We start from the raw sequence: 18680 nt of genomic DNA, 5'->3' as shown, positions 1-18680 counted from the left end.
TCACAGAGTTGTGCAGCCATCAGTACAACCTATTTTTGGAGTGTTTTCATTAACCTCAAAGGGACCCCATACTCCTTAAGCTGTCACTTCCTATTACCCACACCCACCCACCCTTAACTCTCTGTCTCTATTGAGTTAACTGTACTGGTATTCTGTGACTGGCTTCTTTAATGTAACATTTTCAAAGCTCATTCATATTATAGCATCTATCAGTACTTCATTTTTATTGCTGAGTAATTTTCCATTGGTGAACACTTGTGTCATTTATACTTTTTGACTGTTGTGACTATTGCTTCTGTGAATTCTTGTATAAGTTTTTGTGTGGACGTGTTTTTCACTTGAGTATGTACCTAGGTATGGATTTGATAGATCATATGGTAGACTATGTTTAAATTCTTTAGAAACCACCAGACTGTTGTCCAAAGTACCTGTACCATTTTACATTCCCACCAGCAATATATAGGAGTTCCAGTTTCTCCATATCTTTGCTAATACTTTCCTTTTTTTTTTTTATTATACCCACCCTAGTGGATGTGGAATGATAGCTCATATGGCTTTGATTTCATTTCCTTGAAGACAAATGATGTTACGCATATTTTCCTCAAGCAGACTCCCCACTGAAGATAGACCACTCGTAGGGCACGATCCCAGGACCGATCCCAGGACCGTGAGATCATGACCTGAGCTGAAGTCAGACACGTAACTGACTTAGCGATCCAGGGGCCCCTGCCCATTTTTAAATAGTTATTTATCTTACTGTTAAGTTTAAAGGCTCTTTATATATTCTGAATACAAGTTAAATTTAAGTATGATTTGCAGAAATTTTTTCCTAAAAAACATTCCTTGATGTTTTGTGCTTTTGAAGCACAAAAGTTGGAAATTTTGATGATGCCCAGTTTTTTAAGATTTTTTTTCACTGTGTTCATAGTATCATGTCTAAGAAGGTTTTGCCCAATCCAAGGTCACAAAGATTTATTCCTGTATATTCTTCTAAGAATTTCATGATCCTAGTGCTCTTACATTTAGGTCTGTGATCCATTTGAGTTTTTTTGTCTGTGGTGCAAGAAAAGGTTACAGCTTGATTCTTTTGCATGTAGCTCTCCATTGTCTAAGCACGATTTATTTATCCTCTGTATGTGATATGTTCTCCTTTCTCCCTCAACTCCCAGATGCTTTTAAAGTTATTCTGTTTTTTAGCAGTTTTGTTTAAAATGTTAGTGTGTGCTTTTAAAAAAAAAAAATGCTTGTGCTTGAGGTTGCTGGAGCTTCTTGCATCTTTTTGGTTTATAATTTTCAAATTTGTAAAATTTGGGGCCATTATTTCTTGAAATATCTTTTCCCCCCCTCTTACTCACCATACTTCTGCTTGTAGGCTCCAACTACATGTGTGTTAGACATCTTGAATTTGTCCCACAGCTCACTAAGGCTGTGTGGTTTGTTAAGCCTTTTTTGTGTGTGTGTACCATTTAGATTACACTGTATATCTATTACTGTATCTTCTATTTCACTGATTTTTTTTTCTATACCATCAAATCCAGAAGTTCCATTTAAGTCTCTTTTATTTGTGTGTCATTTTTCTACGCATAATTTGGTATTTTCCTTTACATCTGTGAGTATACTTAAAAAATTGTAATAACTGTTCTAAAGTCCTTTTTTACTATTCTGCCATATTTCATTTCTAGATCTATTTCTGTTGATCTCCTAATTATGAGTAACTTTTCTGCTTTTTTGATGGTTTTGATTTGATGTCAGACATTTTCAATTTTACATTAGTAGGTGGTGAGTTTTCTAGTGTTCCTTTAAAGAGTGTTCAATTTGTTTTGTCATGTATTAATTATTTGTGAATCACTTTGCTACTTTCTAGGCCTGTATGTAAGTTTGTTTTGGTGGATCCAGAGCAGCTTTTATTCTAAAAGATTTTATTTATTTGACAGAGAGAGATAGAGCAGGAACACAAACAGGGGGAGTGGGAGAGGGAGAAGCAGACTTCCCGTGGAGAAGGGAGCCCGATGCGGGGCCCGATCCCAGGACCCCAGGATCATGACCTGAGCCGAAGGCAGATGGCTCAACGACTGAGCCACCCAGGTGCCCCAGAGCAGCTTTTATTTTATTGTTTATATAGTACGGACTTGACCCAAAGCCCTGTTATTAAAAGGTCTTTGAGAATAGAATTTGAACTATTCTCTGCCCTGGACCGAGGAAATTTCCTCTCATACACGTGGAGTATTCAACCAAAGATTTCAGGGACGTTTCTGCACATCTCTGAGGCTCTTTTCTCTGTGTAACACTCCCTCCTTTTTGGTATTCCGCCCCACAAATTTTGACCTCATCCTTTCTGAACTCCTATCTCCTACCTTCTCTACTCTGGTAGACCATTGTGCTCTCTTGTGATTCCACCTCTCTGCACTACTGTCTAAAAACTGTTTCCAGGCACTAAATTCTGTAATTCAGACAGTTTAACTTAATTTGCTTCTTTTCCCCCATAGATCACTGTTGTTCAGTGTCTGAAAACTTTTTTATATAATTACTCCAATTTTTAGTTTTTTACTATAGGAGGGCAGTTTCCATAGCAGTTAAGTCCTTCATGGTGGAATCAGATGTCCGAATAGCAATTTGTATAATAGTACTGTATAATAGTTGTGCTAAGGTAAAGTTGGGAAATGAACCTTCAAGTATTAGTATAAGTTTAAGGTAGGCAAAAAGAGGCAATGTGGAGGAGAGACATTGAAAAGAAGGGGAATGATAGGCTTCTCTCAGGAATTAGTCTGATAAACCTGATAGATAATGAGGTTGAAGGAGGACTCGAAAATGCCCCTCATATTGCTGGTAGGGTAAATGTAGGTATACCATTAATGAAAACAGAAATTGAAGTATGAAAAGCAGAGATGGCATTTTGATAATGGATTCATATTATGTATATGTTAAATCTTTAGGTGCCTGTGGATTATCCATACAAAAGCCCCAAGACTTCATTGAATGTATGGCTATGGATCTTTGGAAAATGGTTAATCTTAAGATTTGGTAATTGTCATTATATAGATATTAATGTAAGCTATGTGTTGATGAAATTGAGGGTGAATATACAGAGTGAGAAGAAAAGTTCAGTGCAAATAGGCTATACAAAAGAGTAGGCTCAAAAACACCAGAGAGGAGAAAAATTTTAATAAGGAAGCATCATTATCAGCACTGAATATGAAGTCAGGTGACTTAGAATGATACTTCTAAAAACATTTTTGTTGAGATAAAATTCATATGATGTAAAATTTAGCCATGTGAAAATGTACAGTTCAGTGACATGTAGTGCATGTACAGTGTTGTGCAACCACCACCTTATCTAGTTCCAAAGATTTTTATCACCCTAAAGGAAACTATACCCATTAAGTAGTTAGTCCTTTCCCTTTTCCTGCCTTGGCCCAAGACTCTGGCAACCACCAGCCTGCTTTTTGTCTCTGTGTATTTACTTATCCTGAATACTTCATATATATGGAATCATACAATACGTAACCTTTTGTCTGGCATCTGTCACTTTGCATAGTGTTCATCTGTGTTGTACCATGTGTAATTGTATGGATTTACAACATTTTGTTTATTCATTGATAAATTGGTGGACATTTAGTTTGTTCCCACCCTTTGGCAGTTGTAAACACTGCTGCTGTGAACATTCATATCCAAACATTTGTTTTGAATACCTGTTTTCAGTTCTTTGGTGTACATACCCAGGAGTTGAATGTTGAGTCGTGTGGTAATTCTGTTTATCTTTTTTTGCGGAGCTGTCAAATTATTTTCTACAGTGGATTCACCATTTCATATTTCCACCAGCAGTGTACAAAAGTTCAAATTTGTCCACATCATTGGCAAATTGGAAGAGCAAAATAAGATTATCAGCAGCAGGAGGTGCACTGCCCACAAAGCAGGAAATTGAAAAACTATAAAATATAGGGGAAAAAATTGCAGAGACTCTAACCCAGGAATGCCTAGATAGATTCTGAAGATAGCACACCTTCAAAACCAGAGAAACCAGGAATTGTGAGTTAGTCTCCTAAAGAATTTCTTTAATTTAGTATGTTGTGTCTAGCAGAAATTCCTTGAGGTTTTCTGGTATATTAATAATACTTTTTATGGTTTCTGGCTCTGAAATGTATTTTTATCTGTTAGCAGGAACATTATCTTCTTTAAGTAGCTAGTCATTCAGTCTTAAGTAATGCTTTTTTGTTATTGTTGTCATTTGTTTTTACATCATTGCCTTAGATATAATCTTCATGAGAGTAGGACCCCTAGGTCCTAAAATCCATGGCTGTAGTAAGTCCTTACTTAATAAATGTTTAAACAGTTTTTTCATAATAACTGAATATTTGTCCGTGTGACATTAGTTATACATGAATAATATTTCAGTCTTTATTTTCCAAACTACAGTTAACATTTATTCTTTTTCATACAAACACAAAGACTGCATGATAATTGCAAAAGATGAGAAAACGGAGTCATATGTGCTCCAGTGAGACTTATAATTTAAATGTTTAGCAACTGAATAATTTGCATTATGCTTAGCCGCACTAAGTTATAATATCATAAAAACACAGGTTTTGCATTTTAATAATAATGGATGAAGGTGATACACAATGTGTAAGATGATCTCTGGTTAAGTTAAATTGAAACATGAAACTGTCATTTTTGTGGTTGACAGCCAGATGATGTGTACATAGATCTCTTGTTTAATGATGAAATTCCTGCAGGAAAATAAATGTGCAAGTCTGAAGAGACCCTGGCCCTTAATCTTTTTATTCCTCAGGTGAAATAATATACTTTGCTAATATAATAATCAGCTTTTATGGAATATTTACTATTTGTACAATAATTTTTAGTATATAACTTGTATATTCATGTAATTTTCACACCTGTATGAGTTGTATGTACAATTACTGTATCTGTTTTACAGAAGTAGAAACAGGCTCAGAGAAATTAAGTAACAGATCTGAGGTCACACAATTGGATTCTAGCTCCACTTACCATTACTGCTTAGAGGTGACGTTTGATGAGAGTCGTTTTATTGTTGTTAAGGAAAGGAATTGTCTCTTTCATTATAGAAAGAAGAAAGGCGCAAATAAGTCCATAAGAGGAAGAATGAAAAATCAGTTGTGATTTTATTATGATCAAGAGTTAAGGTTTTCTTTTTGTATATATATTTTACTATATATAATACACCTTTAAACATACATAGCTTTTTCAAAAGGGGATAATTAAAAATGGTTTTATAATAATTTTAGTTTATGAGCAACATCATTCCATGCAATAAGATAGTTGTCTTTGGAATTACCTTTTATGACTTACCATATTCTAACATCATTATAGTTGTGGTTTATTTGGTTATCTTGTATTTCTGAACATAAGTCTCCAAACATTCAATACTGGCAGTTATCCTTTTATATGTACATTTTTATATGGTTGTATTTTTATTTTTTCAGAAAAGTGTTTAGACGTGAATTTTCTATGCCCAACCCGAAGTGGTAGAACGTATGTACCATAATACAGATAGGCATTGTTGAATGTGACTAATTACCCTAGCTTATTCAATGTGTGACCTTGAGAAAGTCATTTCACTTTTCAAAGCTTGTTTATCTTTTACGTGAGGCCTCTCATCAGTTATTTTGAACATGATGTATGAAAATGATGTATGTAATATGTTTTTATGAACTTCATTTTTTTTATTTATTAAGTAATCTCTATGTCCAACGTGAGGCTCGAACTCATGACCCTGAGATCGAGTCACATGCTGTACCAATTGAGACAGCCAGGCACCCCTTCTTTATGAACTTTTAATCATTATAGTAAGGAAAGTAACAAAATGAAAGATTGGAGAGCTATTGTTCTCTTTCTCAAATATTAAAGATTTTGTGGCTGGGAAATACAGTGACATGTTTTATTTTTATTTTTTTTAAGATTATATTCATTTGAGAGAGAGAGCACAAGCTGGAGGAGGGGCAAAGGGAGAGGGAGAAGCACACTCCTGGCTGAGCAGGGAGCCCGACTCCAGGGCTCTATCTCAGGACCCTGGGATCGTGACCTGAGCCAAAGGCAGCCGCTTAACCGATTGAGCCACCCAGGTGCCCTAGTGACATGTTTTAATTCAGTAAATTTGAATTGTAATAATAACCATTAATCTTTTCCACCCCCAATGAAATTTTAAGATACTGTTTTGATTAAGAAAATACTGAAAATAGAAAAGAAAACACTGCCTTTATCTTTATTATTCCTGTAATAACCTTTGCCTAAAATGTTATTTAACACTGCCAGAAGATTCTTACTGCACTGATGTTAATTCATCCTTTTTTTTTTTAAAGATCTTATTTATTTGTCAGAGAAAGAGAGATATAGAGCACAGGCAGGGGGAGCGGCAGGCAGAGGGAAAAGTAGGCTCCCCACTGAGCAAGGAGCCGATGCAGAACTTGATCCCAGGATTCTGGGATCATGACCTGAGCTGAAGGCAGACGCTTAACAGACTGAGCCACCCAGGCGTCCCAATGTTAGTTCATCCTTATAAGCTTGATATATAGATAGATTAATTTTTTTAGAGCAATTTTAGGTTTATAACAAAATTGAGAGGAAGGTATATATTCCTTGCTCCCACATTTGAACCCCACCCCCACCCCACATTACCAGCATCACTCACCAGAACACTGCGTTTTTTACCAAAGTTCAGCCTACATTAATGTATCAAAATCACCCAAAGTCCCTAGTGTACTTTAGACTTCACTCTTGGTTTTATACATTCTATGGGTTTGGACAAATGTGTAATGACATATCCATATTATGATAACATACCGGAGTATTTTCACTGCCCTAAAAATTCTCTGTGTTCTGCCTATTCATCTCTCCCCACTCTCCCTTCCTCTACCCCAGCTGATCTTTTTATTCTCCATCTTTTTGCCTTTCCATGGTATCATATAGTTGGAATTATAGAGTTATGTAGGCTTTCCAGATTGGCTTCTTTCACTTAGTAATATGCATTTTAAGATTCTTCCATGTCTTTTCGTGGCTTGGTAACTTACTTCTTTTTGGCACTTAATAACATTCTGTGTTTGGATGTGCTACAGTTTGTTTATCCATACACCTAGTGAAGGACATCTGGGTTGCTTCCAACTTTTGGCAATTATGAATTAAAATGTTATGAACATAGTCTGCAGATTGTTGTGTGGATTAAGTTTTCAACTCATTTGGGTAAATAACAAGGAGTACAATTGCTGGATGGTATGGTAAGAATGTGTTTTGTAAGAAACTGCCAAACTGTCTTCCAAAGTGTCTACCATTTTGCATTCTCACCAACAGTGAATGAGAGTTACTGTTTTTCCACATCCTTGCTAGCAGTTGAGTTCGTTAGTGTTATTTTAATAGGTATGTAGTGGTATCTTATTGTTTTAATTTGCAGTTTTCTAGTAACATACTACGTAGAACATATTTTCATACTCTTATTTGCCACCAGTATTATCTTCCTTTATGGTGTCTGTTACGGTCTTTGGCCTGTTTTGTAATGGAATTGTTTTCTTCTTATTGAGTTTTAAGCATTCTGTGTATATTTTGAATAACAGTCCTTTATCAGATATGTCTTTTGTAAATACTTTGTCCCAGTCTGTGACTTGTCTTCTAATTCTCAAAATACTGTTTTTCACAGAACAGAAATTTTTAGTTTTGATGAAGTCCAGTTTATCAGTATTTCCTTCATGGATTATATCTTGAGTGTTGTATCTAAAAAGGCATCACCATACCCAAGGTTATCTAGGTTTTCTACTGCTATCTTCTACGCATTTTATAGTTCTGTTTTAGATTTTGAGTCATTTAGGTTTTAGATTTATATTCCATTTTGAGTTCATTTTTGTCAAGGGTGTAAGGTTTATATCTAGATTTTTTTTTTTTAAATGCGGATACATAGCATTTCACCATTTGTTGAAAAGATTATCTTGTATTTATTGCCTTTGCTCCTTGGTTAAAGATTAGTTGACTTTATAGGTGTCTGTTACTAGGTTCTCTATTCTCTTCCCTTGATCTATTTCCCTATGTTTTCCTTAATACCACATCGTCTTGTTTACTGTAGCTCTATAGTAAGTCTTAAAAGTTGGATAAGTGTCAGTCCTCCAGCTTTGTTCTTCTCTCCGAATATTGTATTTGCTTTGAGTCTTGGCCTTTCTCTATAAAATTTAGAATCAGTTTGTTGATATTTATAATAAAATCATTTGCTGAGAATTTGGATTGCATTGAATCTGTAAGTCAAGTTGGGAAGAACTGACAATGTTGACAATATATTGTGTCTTCCTATCTGTGAACATGGAATATCTCTTCACTTCTTTGATTTGAGTTTTATTCATCAGTTTTGTGGTTTTCCTCATGCAGATCGTATACATGTTTGTTGAATTTATACTTAAGTATTTCATTTTGGGGAGTGCTAATGTAAATGGTATTACGTTTTTAATTTCAAATTCCACTTCTTCACTGGTATGTAAGGAAAGTAACTGACTTTCATATGTTAACCTTGTATCCTGCAACCTTGCTATAATCACTTATTAGTTCCAGATTTTTCACCTGTTGATTTTCTACATAGATGACTGTGTGATTTGTTAAAAAAAAAAAAAAAATAGTTTTTCTTCCTAATCTTTATGCTTTTGATTTCCTTTTCTTTATTGCTTTGGCAAGGATTTATAGTATACTGTCAAAAGTCATGATTAGATGGGACAACCTTGCCTTGTACCTGATTCAAGTTTCTTACTGTTAAGTATGTTTGCTGTAGGTTTTTTTTATAGATAGTCTTTATCATATTAAGGAAGTTCCCCTCTATTCCTAGTTTGCTGAGAGTTTTTATCATAAATGAGTGTTGGATTTTGTCAGATGCTTTTTCTGCATATTGGTATGACTGTGTAATTTTTCTTTTTTAGTCTAATGATTTAATGGATTGTTTAATTGGTTTTTGAATATTGGACCAGCCTTGCATACCTCGGATAAATCCCACTTGGTCATAGTATATCATCTTTTTTATACATTTTTTTAATTCACTTTGCTCATACTTTGTTGAGGATTTTTGCATCTGTGTTCATAATAGATACTGGTCTGCACTTTTATTTTCTTATAGTATTTTTGTCTGGATTTATAAGCTTTTACCATATGAAAAATCGCACTATACTCAGTTTGAGATTGATGGACATGTTACTGCATCCATTGTTTCAAGACTCAAAATAACTGGCCTCTTGAACTGCATACTGCTTCATATCAGGGACAGTACATTTTACATCTTTTATCACATGCATATTCTAATACACAGCACATAGTAGGTGTTGTATTAAGAAATATTAAATCCTTCAAATCAAAACACATCATAGTACATCTCCATATGTTCATATCTTTTCTGCATTTGTGAATAAGTACAGTTTTAATTTCAGTAAGATATAGCTGCCTCATTTAGTGTTCATCTTATTTATGCATATAATCTGTTACACATTTTGTTTTAGGTTTGGGACATCACATCTAAGAGAATGACTCCTGGATCTCTTTCTCACACCCCAGTGTTTTCCTTTATTCCTGACTGCCTATTGAACTTTTCTATTTGGATGTGGTATCTTGGGATTTAAGATTAAAATTCAGTTCATTTTCTCCCAAGCTACTTCTCTTGATTTCCTTTTTTCTGATAGTGCCAGTTCCTTTTTCCCAGTTAACCTGGGCAAAGGTATTTCATTAATCTGACTCCTCTTTCACCCTTTGTGCCCACACACCATTAATTCCTAAGCCTTACCCTTTCTTACTAGTATTTTTCTTCTGTTTTCCAGTGTCACTACCATATCAAGATCTTTTTAAATCACATTTACACTGTTACTGCTTCTAATCCAGTTGTCTCCCTACCCCCAAATGTCTTCTACTTAAAAATATTGAGTGCTTAGAAGAAAAAAAAAAATGAATTCCATAGCTTAGGAATTAAGGCTTTTAAAATCTAACTAATTTTGGGGGCGTCTGGGTGGCTCAGTCGTTAAGCGTCTGCCTTCGACTCAGGTCATGATCCCAGGGTCCGGGGACTGAGCCCCGCATCGGGCTCCCTGCTCTGCGGGAGGCCTGCCTCTCCCTCTCCCACTCCCCCTGCTTGTGTTCCCTCTCTCACTGTGTCTCTGTCAGATAAATAAAAAAATCTTTAAAAAAAAAATTAAGTAATTTTGGTTGCAAGAAACCACATGCAAAAAATACGCTTAATTGAAAGGAAAATTATCTCTGGAAGCCAAGAGCATCTGTCCCCGGTGGACTAGAATCCAGGTAGTAGTATTATCTGTTTTTCTGTGTCCTTTTCTCTCTCTGCATTTACCTTGTCTATTTACACATCCTATATTTTTATGTCTTAGTTTGAATTACATGCTGAGCCTAACCAAATATCTTTGAGTCCCCAGTTCCAAATTCTCAGAGAATCTGATGAGTATAACACAGCATACTGTACTGACCAGTTTGTTGATTTAGCATTTCCAAATAATCCAATTTAATTTTTAAATAACTGATTAATATAGAATGTTTTATTTTGTCTAAATGTATATTGCATTGTGCAGTTTTCTTGAAATATGATTTTGCCTTAATACTACTACTTACCCATGTACCTCCCCATGGTTTTTACCTTTCTGTCAAGCAATAAGAATATTTTTAAGATTTTATTTATTTATTTTAGAGAGAAAGAGCATGTGTAAGTGGGGGAAGGGGCAGAGGGAGTGAGACCATCTCAACCAAACTCTGTGCTGAGTGTGGAGTCCACTTCAGGGCTTGATCTCATGACCCTGATGAGATTGTGACCTGAGCCGAAAGCAAGAGTCCAGACACTAAACCAACTGAGCCACCCACGTGCCCCAATAATGCATTTTTAATTGTGTAACATCTACCTTGAATAAGTTTATATACTACCACCAATTTTGAATTTTTTCCCCACATGACCTTTTGAATTTTTTTGAGGTAAAAATCACATAACCTATAACTTAACCACTTAAAAGTATACAATTCAGTAGCATTTAGTATATTCATGTGTAAACCTCACCTCTAATTAATTCCAAAATATTTATCTCTCCAAAGGAAATCCTGTACCCATGATGCAGGCAGTCACTCCTCATATACCACATTTTGTTTGTCCATTCATCCAGTGATGGCTATATGGGTTATTTACATTTTGTGTCTCTTGTGAATAGTGCTTTTATGAAGATTTATATACAAGTATTTCTTTGAAAAGCTCCCGGCATGGAGCCCAATCCGGGTCTGGATCTCACAACCCTGACATCATGACCTGATCCCAAATCAAAAGCTGGACCCTCAACCTACTGAGCCACCCAGGCACCCCTTGGTCGTTATTTCTTCAAATATTTTCCTTTCCGTCTAGGAAAGCCCTTGTGCATATGTTGGTAAACTTGACGGTGCCCCAGAAATCTCTTAGGTTTTGTCCATTTTTCTGCATTCTCTCAAAATAGATAATCTCAACCCACCAGTCTTTAAGTTCACTATTTCTTCTACCTGAAGATAAAATCTGTTCTTAAACCTCTCTTGTGAATTTTTTTAGGATTGATTGATTGATTTGTGAGAGCACACATGTGCGTGCAGGGAGGGGCAGTGGAGAGAATCTTCAAGCAGACTCCCTGCTGATCAGGACTCAGTGCCATGACCCATGAGATCACGACCTGAGCCAAAACCAAGAGTGAGACGCTCAACTGACTGAGTCACCCAGACGCCCCTCTGTGGTGTATTTTTCATTTTCTTTATTCTAATTTTGAGATCCAGAATTTCTCTCTAGTTCTTTTTGTAATTTTTATCTGTTTATTGATACTCACTATTTTTTGTGATTGTTCTCCTGGTTCCTTTCAGTTCTTTGTTAATACATTTTTCTAAACAGTTGATTTAAAGTTTTTGTGTGATGCAAAGACTGGGTTTCCTCAGGGACAGTTTCTGTTTATTTCTCTTGTTTCTTGAGTGTACCATATTGTTTTGTTTCTGTGTCTCTTAAAATGTTGTTGAAAACATATTTTGGGGTTTTGAATATTGTGGTATCTCTGGAAATCAGATTCTCCTCCTCAGCAGGGTTTCTGTTGTTTATTGGCTATGTTTGCTAGTTTGGTGACTTTCCTTAAAATACTGTTGTAAAGTGTGTATTTTTTGTCATTTGTGGCCACTGACGTCTGTACTCCATTAGATTAGTGGTTAGCTAGTGTTTTGACAGTTTGTTTAAATGCCTGAAAGTCATTGGAAAAAACCCTTTCCAAGTCTTTGCAGATTTTATTGGGGCACTCTTTCAACATTTACCCAAGCCATTTATAACTCTGCCTGAGCCTTCACTTCCAGCTTGAGCAGAGCCTGTGGTCAGCCTAGAGATCAAAGTTTCTAATCTTGTCAGGCATTTTCTGAGGATGTATCTAGCCCTGAGCATGCATGTGGACTTCTTGATTCCCCAGTATTACGTAGAAGCTTTTTAAAAGCTGTAATTCTGCCACTGTCTCCCTTGCCAACATCTTCCATCACAGGCTTTCCCTCCCATTGCTTGTCCTGACTGTTGTCTCTTGCTCCAAATTGCTACAGCCAATACTTGTGCCTTTAAATGCCAGTGAAACCACCTCACCCCTGGGGACATTTCAAGTTGAGTGAAACACAAGCAAGCCCTTGTGCTGTTTATCTGGGAGACTGGTGAAAATGTATCACCACATTTCTTTGAGAATAAGATCTCTATTGCTCCCTCTGGCACTTGCAACCTTTGCCCAGAGCACAGGCTGCATAATAATGGTTGTTGCCAATCTGAAGTGTAGAGGTATGGTAGATGGGCAGTTAGAAGCTGCTTTCTTCACCAAGCCTTCTAGATGATAATAAAAAATCATCTTGTGATGATTTTTTTTTTTTTTTTTACTAGATTTCAGAGTTCTGCAAAAATTGATTCTGATACTTTTTGACAGCTCATTAGTTGCTTTTCTGGGGGAACTAAGCCCTGAAATTCCCATCTTCATCTCTTACTGATGCCATTCCCCATGGACATATTTTTCTAATTTATGAGTTATCTACACTCCTTAGTTTGTAATCTCTTTTATGATTTAGGATTATTTCAACCTGAAGGTGTACAGAAACAGTCTGTGAAACTCTTTGTTTTATATCCTGTATTAGCAATTCAGATAGACCATTTTCAGATCCCAAGAACTTTGTACAGCACAAGGGTTAGGTACTTTTCTAATAAAAGGAAAAAAAGAGGATACTTGGTTAAAAGTTATCATTCAAAATTTCTAAACTTCTATATTTAGTTTTGGAATTTTGGAATAGATTTCTAATGCCTTTATTGTTTGAAGGCCCATGATAGATACTTCGGGTGATTTAAGTCCAAGTGAAACTTTGATAATTCACATCTAGATAAGTGAGTTAGGGATGTTTTTTGTTTATTTATTTTACCTCATTTAGTTATTAGTGAATGGAAGGCAAGATTTTTAGCATGTATGATTAAATACCTTAAAATTTTTATTTAGTGAGAAATATTAAATGCTTTGCACTATGTCAGTGGTTGTCAACCTCAGCATTATTGACATTTTGGGCCATTTAACTCTATGAGAGGGGCAGTCTAGGATATAATTTAATTTAGGTGCATTGCATTTAGTGTTCTTTTAGTCTTTTAAAACCCCTTTAATTCAGAAGAATTTTTGGAAATTATCATCAGACTCTTAGCCACTAGTTTTAGTCTTCATTGATTTTTAATTTTTTTTTAAATTTTTTAAAAAGATTTTATTTATTTATTTGAGAGAGAGAGAAAAAAAGCATGAGAGGGTCAGAGGGAGAAGCAGACTCCCCCCCGAGTCAGGATCCCAATGAGGGACTCGATCCTGGGACTCTGGGATCATGACCTGAGCCGAAGGCAGCTGCTTAACCAACTGAGCCACCAAGTCACCCTTCATTGATTTTTTAAATCTCTATCATTTCTCCTGTGGTTATTGGTTGACATTTCACTATACAAATGAACTACTCTCTCTTCCTCAATTTGAGTTTGTGTGATGTTTCCCATTATTAGATTTGAATTACCCCTTTTTATTAGAAATACCACCAGGGTGATATGTCTTTTTAAGTACATCATATCTGTTGAGACAAAATGTCAGTTTGCCCCAATATAGGTGTTATTAATTTTGATTATTTGGTGCTATATCTACCAGACTTCATCACTGAAGTTAAAACTTTAATTTATTAACTTTTTTTATATTGATATGGATTCATTCATTCTTAATATAGTCAATGGTTTATAATCCATTAATGTTTTTATATATTTTGATATTCAGATCATTGTAACTTAGTCTCCTTCATGGCTTCTGTGTCCTTTTAAGATATGTCCCCATAATTCTTTAAGTACTTTTTCAGTTTTCTGGCACAAGATGTACCAGGCTTGGCTTATACTTTTTCTGATTCAACTTTGGCATCATCAGGCTTTGCTCCAGATTGCTCTGGTTTGTTTTGGTAGAGAATGGTATTTAGAAACCAACATTGGGGCTGTTTATGGACCATCTTAGCAGAAAAGGCTAGGAAAGCTAAGAAATATATGTATGTATGTATCTGTACTTATTTCTGTAGCAGTCTATTAAAAACCATGAGTTTTTGCTGTTACCTTCAATTTCAGTCTAATGCCACAAAGTACATTTAATTCTATACCCTCTTTTCTTAGTAGTAATTTCCTTCTCCAACAGTGGGAATCCTTGATTTCCTTCTCCAACAGTGGGAATCCTTGCTCCTTCTATTCTCCGCATATTTACTAATTTGCTCAAGTCTGGAATGTGCAAAAGTATACATTACACCCTAGATTTGAAACCTACTAAGTAGAGTTCAGTAAGTGGCTCCCAGTTTGTTTTTTTTTAAGGTCCAGTTACATAGAGTGAAGTGCACCAAACTTAAGGGTACACTTAGATTGAGTTGAGACAAATGCATACCCCTGTTTCATCCACATACCTGTCAAGAGACAGAACATTTTTATCATCCTTTATGTCTCTTCCCAAATTAGTTTTCCAACCACCCAAGATAACCTCTTATCAAATTGAGTTTCTTTTAGAATTGGTTTGAGGAACTTCCTGTTGAACATAGAGAATAGCTATAGACTTTTGGCCAGTGACATATAAATGTTAGATCTTTTGTTATTGTCTACAAGTCCCTGAGGCTTTTCTTTTTTTTCTTTCTTTCTTTCTTTTGTTTTTTTCTTCTCCAGTATAATTTCTTTATGTTGTTTAGACTCTGTAATTTCTGTTGATTTATCTTCAAGGTCTGGTTCTGTTATTTCTTAGTTCTAAAATATCCAGTTCTTACTGTATTTCTGTTTTTTTGCTGAAACTTTCTATTTTTTGTTCCTAGTGTATTTATAATTGCTTGTTGAATTATTTTATGATAGCTGCTTTAAAATCCTTGTCAGATCATTCCACACCTGATGCCTTTGTGTTGGTGTCTGTTAATTGTCTTTTCTTATTCATGTTAAGATTTTCTTCATTTGTGGTATGATAAATGATTTTAGCTTTATTGTAGTATGCCAGGCATTTTGGATAGTATGCTATGAGATTTTGGATCTTCTGTTTTAGCAGGCCTCTTCTGACACTGCATGAGCAGGGAAGGAGAGCTGCTTCATTACTTCAAGTTGGGGATGGAAGTCCAGATGCCTTACTTGGTCTCCATAGGGTTCTACTGACACTGCCGTGGTGGGGAGGGTAGTTTCCCTCTTTTGTCAGGATCTAGTCTCCATTCCCCTCTAGTGACATTCCAGGGAGGGGAAGGGGTGCATTTCTTACTGCTGGGCAGAAGTGGAATTCTAATCTCCCTACATGTGAGGAGTGGGTTTCATGGTCTTTGGCTAGAGGAGGGCAGTTAAAAAATGTTTTGTTTTACTTGTTTGTTTGTTTTGTTTTGTTTTGCTTTCTAAGGCCACACCTTTCACTAGAGAAAGCAGGTTTTTCTTGTTGTGGTTGGTTTTCTCTTACTCTTTTTCTTTTTTGCCTGTGCTTAGTGAGTGGTATTTCTGGGTTGCAGGCTTCTGTTGTCCAATCCAGTATATATGAGGCAAAAAGAAAACCCAGAGAACTCACTGTCTTATTGTTCTTCAAGTTCCAGGGTCCTTAGATAGCTCACTTTCTCTCCACTAGTCTTTTGACTTTCTATATATTGTGCTCAGGAATTTTAGCTGTATTTGGTGGGAGAAATAGGGAGAAACTTGTCTTCTTATTTTGCATGGAACCTGGGTGTCCTAAATGATTAAACAGAAAAAGTAGTCCATTGAGAATTTAAAAAGAAATGCTCAAAAAAATTAAATTCTTAACACCTTACCACCATGTTTTTGTAAGTCACTAAGATGTACATAAGCTTAAGTATATTTTTTGTTGTAGATAAGTATGTATTATAAAAGCTTGTATATTTCTTTTCTTTTAGGATTATGTACTGAAGGACTCTATCGTGTTAGTGGGAACAAAACTGATCAAGACAATATTCAAAAGCAGTTTGATCAAGGTATGGCATATAAAATAAAATCATTTTAAAATTATTTTCCTTATTGATATTTCATGGTGGGAAGATTGATTTTCTAAGGATATGGGATTTTGAGGGGAAGGAGTTTTGAAACAGGATTAGAAGTATGTGATAGAATAAATACCACAGTAGGAAATAGAAAACCTATAAATCCATTGCCAGAATTAGAAAAGCAATAATAAATTGACTTACGACATACCAGCATCTTTGTATAGCAGAGATAGTACTTATTTAAAGATGCATTTAAAATTTTATTTCATGCTGTAGGGTCAACTAACCATTAGGAATAAAAACAAAACAGTTCCCTACTCAAAGTAAATTCTGTAAGAAATCAAAGTTTTAAATACGAAAAATGAAAACTGAGCATTATGGAGAAAAAGGAGTGAATATTTTTATAATCTTAGAGTACGGAAAGGCCTAAATTTGATATGAAACCTAGAAAGCATAGACAAGATAATAAATTGGACTACCTAAAAAGGTAAAAATTCTGTGTGAGATAGTGGATAAAATGTAAAATCAGGAGACAAACTATAAACTTGAGGAAGTTATGGAATATTATCTAAGCTAGATTAAGCAGTTCATGTCAGAAGAAAGTGACCAAGTTTATGAAAATATGCTCTGTCTCTATGACTTGTAGATAAAAAATTAAAGCAAAAATATTTGGTTTTGTTGTGTTTATTATCAGTGAAAAAGATTGTTGATAGAGTATAGACAAGCCAGGTATGTTGCCTTTTGAGAGGCAATTCATGTATATTTATTAAAATTCAGATATCTTTGCTAGAGAAATTCCACTTACAAATATTTATGTTACAAAAGTCTTAGTGTAAGCTTACCAAGATATACTTGAAAGGGTAATCATTGCAGCATTGTCTGAAATTTTTTAAAAAGGAGGAGGGGGCCTACCCACTGTGCTTATGAGCAGAATACTAGATAACCATGTAAAATAATGTAGATTTGTGTGTGTTGAAATGGTAAAATGTCAGTTGTTGAGTGGTGTGTGTGTTTTCCTTGCTTTAAAAGTATATTGTATATATAGTACTTAATTTTTTAAAAATATTTTGTTGGATAAACTGGAACTTTATAATATCAAATTTGTGCAATTTCACTTAAAATAAGGAACGGGTAGTGGTCAGTACTAGGGCCTCTTTAATTAGACTGCCTGGTTTTATTTTCTGGTCTGCCACTTACTGTCTTTGTGCTGTAGGGAAGTTAGTTTTTCTTAATCCTAACTTTTTCATATTTAATGGGAGTGATTAGAGGAACTATGATGAATAATGAGATAATGAAGAGTTTTCTGTATGACCATATTAAATATTCTTCAGAGAGCTATTGTTACAAGGAATGTAGCCTAAGAAAATAAGCTTTAGTATATAAAAGTGTTTATCATAGTATCTTTAATGTTTTTAAATGAAATCCAAATGTTCAGTAATAAAATATTATGTATATTGTTAAATCTGGGGGAATATTTTGTGGTCATTAAAACTATTTAGGGCAAAAGGTTAATAATGGGTTAAGGATATATGTAGGTTCTTAGTACTATTCTTTTAGCTTTTCAGTTATTACAATTAAATGTTATCTAGCACACAGAAAAGTTTTTAAAAAGTTGCTTGTGAAATTTTAATAATCTTAGGTAATGCCTTGAAAATGAAATCCAGTATAAAATGTATTTATGATTTGTATGATTATTTTATTTTTTTAATAAGTGGAAAAGGGCTGAAAGGAAATATGCTAAAATAAAGTATAAACAGTGATTGTCTCTAGGTATAGGGGTAATTTTTTTCTCTTGTTGGTCTGTGTTTGTCCATTTTCCATCATAAGTATCCATTGTACTTGTAACAGGAAAATATTGATTCTTTTAATAGCAAATTAACCTTATGATACATCTTTAGTATTTTCCATTCTTGTTTTTTGTCAGAATTTCACTGATAAATGTTGAAATTAAAAGTATTTCATACAAAAAATGAAGCATAAACTAGAAGGTGTAACTCAAGATTTATGTGCTTAATTCCTGTCTTTTGTCTGTTTTCTTACTGCCTTTTTAAATAGCTTGTGTAAACAAAATATTTTAAAAGATAGATGTTAGTGAAAGTTAATGTTCTTCAGCATACTAATAAGCCTGACAGCATTTTTTGTTGTAATAGAAGATGCTTCTTTCTTGGTTCTCCCTTTCCTTATGT

General features: G+C 34.8%; 1 protein-coding gene across 3 annotated transcripts in view; it reads left to right on the top strand.

Moving 5' to 3' along the window:
• ARHGAP5 (Rho GTPase activating protein 5) overlaps window positions 1-18680 on the top strand; it is a 73923-nt gene that overhangs the window by 46591 nt on the left and 8652 nt on the right. For all 3 annotated transcript variants that reach the window (XM_028114860.2, XM_028114861.2, XM_028114858.2), the window contains exon 4: window positions 16408-16485. In XM_028114860.2, the coding sequence (XP_027970661.1) occupies window positions 16408-16485 (78 nt within the window). The remainder of the gene's footprint in view (window positions 1-16407; window positions 16486-18680) is intronic.

The sequence above is a fragment of the Eumetopias jubatus genome, unplaced genomic scaffold (genome assembly GCF_037043125.1).
Source record: "Eumetopias jubatus isolate StellerSeaLion01/CBP00866 unplaced genomic scaffold, mEumJub1_p1.0 scaffold_7, whole genome shotgun sequence".
NCBI classification, from domain to species: domain Eukaryota; kingdom Metazoa; phylum Chordata; class Mammalia; order Carnivora; family Otariidae; genus Eumetopias; species Eumetopias jubatus.
Note: the sequence above shows the minus strand (reverse complement) of the source record. Positions and strands in the feature narration are given on the sequence as shown.